The 6,152-nt window shown below is 36.7% G+C and overlaps 1 protein-coding gene across 1 annotated transcript; it reads left to right on the top strand.

Annotated features, from left to right (window-relative positions):
* The first annotated feature begins 2,148 nt into the window (after positions 1–2,148).
* On the top strand, positions 2,149–3,087 carry LOC142844837 (olfactory receptor 4F3/4F16/4F29-like). The gene has a single exon (XM_075963638.1). It carries the CDS (start codon positions 2,149–2,151, stop codon positions 3,085–3,087), a length of 939 nt encoding a protein of 312 aa, XP_075819753.1.
* Positions 3,088–6,152: the final 3,065 nt, after the last annotated feature.

The following is a 6,152-nucleotide window of genomic DNA, read 5'->3' as shown; positions in this document are numbered from 1 at the left end:
GTTCATCTTTTTGGGTCTGGGATACCTCACTCAGGATAGTGTTTTCTATTTCCATCCATTTGCATGCAAAATTCGAGAAGTCATTGTTTTTTACAGCAGCGTAGTACTCTAGTGTGTATATATTCCATACTTTCTTCATCCATTCTTCCATTGAAGGGCATCTAGGTTGTTTCCAGGTTCTGGCTATTACAAATAATACTGCTATGAACATAGTTGAACAAATGCTTTTGACATGTGATAGAACATCTCTTGGGTAAATTCCCAAGAGTGGTATTGCTGGGTCCAGGGGTAGGTTGATCCCGAATTTCCTGAGAAACCGAAACACTGACTTCCATAGTGGTTGCACAAGATTGCATTCCCACCAGCAATGGATGAGGGTACCCCTTCCTCCACAGCCTCTCCAGCGAAGGCTATCCTTGGTGTTTTTGACTTTAGCCATTCTGACAGGTGTAAGATGATATCTCAAAGTTGTTTTGATTTGCATTTCCCTGATCGCTAAGGAGGTTGAGCATGACCTTAAGTGTCTTTTGGCCATTTGAACTTCTTCTGTTGAGAATTCTCTGACGTATGGCAGCAACAGACACTTTTATTTTTTATTAGTCATGGTTATTTTTTAAATTAATTGTTAATATCATGCAAACCATTTCAGTGCAAATAACAGAAAAATTAGGTCAATATGTGAATTGGTAATTTTAATACTTTACATTTAAAATTTTGATTTTGGATTTTCATTTTTAGGTAATGTTTTAGAGAATATGCAATTTATAAGTCAAGAATCTAGAGTCCTGGCTTCTGGTTCCTAGTTCTGCTAATAGTGGGAATAAGAGAAGTTTAATTTGTAATTTTGAGTCTCGGAATTTTTCAGCTGAACAATGGTAAAGCCAGAGTTAAATAGTTCTAGGTGTCTACTAGGTGATTTTATTTTCCCATAGAAAGCCTTGCTTTCTTTTTATCAGCAGAAAATTCCCAACCCTTTTATCAGTGCATACATTAACAGAAGAGAGTGTGAAATCTTAAACATTTGTGTATTTCTTAGGTTTCGAGAAAGCATGGCCAGATGCGGCACAGGCTCCAGAATAATCCGTGTAGTGCAATGAGCAGTAGAGGCATGGTATAACCTTTTACACTTGGAAGCAGACAAGAAAATACTCAGTTGACAAATCTGGAGTATATTATGATAAAAGAGACAAACCAGCTTCAGAAAGCAAGGTCCCATGTGATTCCAAATGTACTCAACATATGAAGTTGTCAAATTGGTAGACATAGAAAGTAGAATGGCTATTAGAAACTAGAAAAGGGTCTTAAGGGTCTTGGGAGTCATGCTTAAGAGTTGTTGCATAGATATAACATTTCAAAGTTGTATGATAAAGTTTGGAATATATGTTTTGTAATAATATGTGATATTCAATATCACTAAGCTGTATATTTAAAATGGTCAGTATGGTCTTATTTTTAAAATCACATTAAAAAGACATTACTTAGAAGAATAAGGAGCCTGGTCAACATGACAAAGAATACATTATGCCTTCATTAAAGTCACTGAACTTCATATATTATATAAATTTAATTTATTTAATCTTAAACTATATCTTATGATTTAGCCTATTTTTAAAAATTCAGTTCTAACTTAAGTATCATATAGCTCTCACTTCCTGATGGAGATTCAACAACTAATTTTTTTAAGTTAGTATTTCCTGTTATATAGTCTCTTTGTATAAGTTTTATGTAAAATATAAAAATTCGAATGAAGTGTATGGCATAGTCAGATGTAACTAACACTGTGTCTTTTGTACCTTTGGAGAAAAGTAAGTTTCCCATGCATTCTTTCATATTTGTAAACAAATGGAATTTCTTGCTTGCATAATCCATTTATTAGTATAGATGTTTAAAAAATTTAGCTTTATGTTATTTTCTAATTAATTTTAGGTTATGAAAGGCTTTGTGTTGAATTATGCTGTTATTTATGCAACACCATTGTCATTCTCACTATCATTAGTATCGTCATTATTTATCCCATGTGAAGAATTTTATTAAGTAGTTATAGTTATAATACAAGCACAAATAATTAAATTACTGTAATCCTTAATAATTCTACTTTCTTACTCATTTTCTTAGTTCCCAGGTTCTACAGACCAGTTGATTGGATCAATGGATGGAGGGAACCACACAGTGGTGTCTGAGTTTGTGTTTCTGGGACTCACCCACTCTCGGGAGATTCAGCTCCTCCTCCTCGTGCTCGCCTGTGTGCTCTATGTGCTAAGCATGACTGGAAACATCCTCATTGTGTTCTCCGTGACCACTGACCCTCACTTACACTCCCCCATGTACTTCCTCCTGGCAGGTCTCTCCTTCATTGACTTGGCAGCCTGTTCTGTTACTTCTCCCAAGATGGTTTATGATTTGTTTAGAAAGTACAAAGTCATCTCCTTTGGAGGCTGTATGACTCAGATCTTCTTTATTCATGTCATTGGTGGTGTGGAGATGGTGCTGCTTGTGGCTATGGCATTTGACAGATATGTGGCCATATGTAAGCCTCTGCACTACCTGACCATCATGAGCCCACGAGTGTGTGTTTTATGTCTGGCTGCCTCTTGGGTCCTGGGCATTAGTCACTCATTGTTCCAGCTGGCTTTTGTTATTGGCTTACCCTTCTGTGGCCCAAATGTATTTGACAGCTTTTACTGTGACCTACCTCGACTTCTCAAGTTGGCATGTACAGACACCTACAAACTGCAGTTCATGGTCACCGTCAACAGTGGGTTCATCTGTGTTGGCTCTTTCTTGTTGCTTCTCATTTCTTACATATTCATTCTGTTCAGTGTTTGGAAATATTCTTCAGAAGGTTCATCCAAAGCCCTCTCCACTCTCTCAGCTCACATCACTGTGGTGTTTTTATTCTTTGGTCCCACACTGTTTGTTTATACCTGGCCACATCCTGACTCTCAAATAGATAAATTTCTTGCTCTTTTTGATGCAGTTTTTACTCCTTTTCTAAATCCAGTCATCTATACATTTAGGAATAAAGAGATGAAGGCAGCAATAAAGAGGATTTTCAAAACACTATTAACTTTTAGAAACATCTCATAAATAGTATAATAACATCTTTATTTGAATAATAATGTTTTCTGTATGGAACATTTTGTATTGGCATCCCTGATGTGCATAATTAATGAGTGTTATGTTCTTTAATAATGCTCGTGTACATTTAAAAAAGGAATGTGTTGATTCAGATGTGCACAAATATGTAGTAATTATACTACATTTCCAGCAATAGAGGAGAGGGTGTCTGAACTGACCTTACCCTGTATTCAGACTGATGATTATATTAAATATCACCATAGAAGCTTTGTCCAACAACAGATAGAAACAGAGGCAATGACCCACATTGGAGCGCTGGACTGAACTCCCAAGATCCAGTTGAAGAGTGGAAGGAGTGAGAGTATGAGAAATTCAAGACCATGAAGGGTTCATCCACTGAGAAAGTTTGCCTGAGTTAATGGTAGCTCACCAACTCCAACTCGAATGGGAGTGAACAAGCATGGGAACAAACAAGTCCCTCTTAAGGGGCTTGACAGTTGGGACCGACTGAGGGGCCACTGACAGTGACACTGGGATTTGTCTCTATTGCATGTACTGGCTTCCTGAGATCCTATTCTCTTTGGATGTAAACCTTGCTCAACCTAGATGTAGTAGGGAGGGCCTTGGATTTTCCACAGGGCAGGAGCATTCAGGGCAGGGGACATTACCCTCTTTAGGATTGGAGGGGTGGAGTAGAAGGGCTTGTGGAGGGAGTGAGAAGGGAGTGGGAGGAGAGGAGGGATTGGGAATTTGAATTGGTACTTTTTTAAGTAATAAAATTTTAAAAAAGAAAAAATTACTTTTAATAATGATGGATGGTTCTCTTATCTTGTGTTAGAAAATACCCATGTTTCTTCAAAGTTTTTTTAAAAAAATTCATGTTATAACTTTCACTTTAATATTCCTAGGTAGACACTTCACATTCAACTTCTTCACCCAGTCATATCCTACACATTTCTCTCCAGGGTCTAGTCCAGTGAATCACGGTGACCCTTTCTGTTCTCCTCAACATGGCAGATCTACCTACGGTCTTAAACCAAGTGCCCTGACTGATTCTAGCCACTCTTTCCTTCACTACAATCAACCTCAAGGCTTTGGTCCAGACCCACTCTGCCTGTGTTTCAACCCACAACCTATTAGATGACAAATATATGCCTCCTCCCAGCCATATCTACCCACATACCCAGGTTTGGGCCAGGATGTACATCCTGCACTGTAGCCTGGTACTCTCTACCACCTTAGCCACTTCCACAATCAAGGCCCAGTCCATCCACAATCCTCTATCTTGTCTCAACCTGTATCCTATCAGACACAACTAACCAAAGAATTCCACATGCCTATGTCTCATTGAAAAATACAAAAATATGAAAGATCAAGCTAGTATCTCTTCTCAAAGCCTACCAGTTATATAGAAATACTTACCACTGAAAATTACCTACAGGAACTCTAGGACACAGAATTTAATAGAACAATCACAAACTTCAACAAAGCATTCAAGGAATTTAAAGAAAACACAAAGAAAGAGATAATGAAATTAGGGACAAAGAATTTAAGAAGAATAAATGCTCAAGCTATACCCAAGAAAGTGCAAACATAAGCCTGATAGAAATGATGAAGACAATCCAGGACTTGAGAACAGAATTCAATAAGGAGATAGAAACACAGAGGAGAACTCAAACTGAAATGAAGATGGAATTGAAAATTCCAATCATTCCAATAATTCGACTAGAAAATACAAAAACCCCTTCAATTATAATGACTCGGCCAGTGGATAGAATATCAGAACTCAAAAATAAAGTAGAAAATTGAAACCAAATAAGAATGGAATATAAGAATTAGAAAAAAATGAAAAAGAGCATGCAATAAATGTGAGACATCATAAACAGAACAAGTCTTTAAACTATAGGCATAAGTGAGGGCAAAGGATACCAAATCAGTAGGCTAAACAAGATCTTCAACAAGATCATAAAAGAAAACATCTTCTAATAGAGGAAAGACACAGGTATGTATGGACAAGAAATGCACAGGACACCAAAAAAGACAGGACCTGAAGAGAAAAATCCTCACAACATGTCATAGCTAAAACATCAAATATACAGAATAAAAAAGTTACAAGAGGAAAAAAACACAAGTTACAGACAAAGGAAAACTCTTCAGAATAACAGCTGATTTCTTGATGGAAACTTTGAAATCCAGAAGAGCCTGGAGCAATGTACTCCAAGTCCTAAAAGGCCATGAGGGAGAGTCAACCTAGGCTCTATACCCAGAGAAACTATCCACAGTATATTAAAGAGAAAGAAAATGTTTTAAAGATATAAAAAACACAAAAATTTATATTCTACCACCAAACCAAAGAAAATACAGTAAGAAGTATTATGGGCTAAAGAGAGCAATAAGCATAGGTAAGACACTATGGAAGAAAGCATGAAGATAAAATTACTAAAATACAAGGTACCACAGATATCACAAATACAACACTAAAAATCAACAATATGACTGCAAGTAACATGCAAATTTCAATAATAACATTTGTTATTAATGGCTCAATTCTCCAACCAAAAGACATAAGCTGACAAATATATAAAAAACAAAATCCGGAGGAAGGCAGATCTCTGTGAATTTGGGGTCAGCCTGTTATACAGAGCAAGTTATACAGGACGGCTAGGAAAATGAAAAGGAGCCAAAATCAAAACCAAAATCAAACCAATACAAAACAACCCCCCCCCCCAAACGCTGGTCAGAACACTGGGAAAAGGGCACATTCAAAAAACTTTCTTGGAGAAATATTTTGTATTGTTTTCTATTTTTGCTCCTTGCCTTATCCTTGATCAATTTTCACTAGAAGGCAGAACAAGCAACTAAAACTCTGAGATGAGAGTTAGCTATTCAGATACAAATAATGAGCTGTGGATCAGTAGTCTGAAGACTCTGAAGGAATGTCTCATAATCTTTTCTTTCTCCTTTTTCTTGATGCATTTCTCTAAAGACAAGACATAATATGTCACTCTAATGAAGTGCACATTAAAAGGAGATAAAATTAATGCAAATACTATGCTCTTCTTTCTCATCATATG

Source organism: Microtus pennsylvanicus, chromosome 2 (genome assembly GCF_037038515.1).
Source record: "Microtus pennsylvanicus isolate mMicPen1 chromosome 2, mMicPen1.hap1, whole genome shotgun sequence".
Lineage (NCBI taxonomy): Eukaryota > Metazoa > Chordata > Mammalia > Rodentia > Cricetidae > Microtus > Microtus pennsylvanicus.
Note: the sequence above shows the minus strand (reverse complement) of the source record. Positions and strands in the feature narration are given on the sequence as shown.

Coding starts and splice junctions, on each gene's coding strand:
- LOC142844837 (XM_075963638.1), top strand. CDS start 2,149: ATGGATGGAGGGAACCACACAGTGGTGTCTGAGTTTGTGTTTCTGGGA.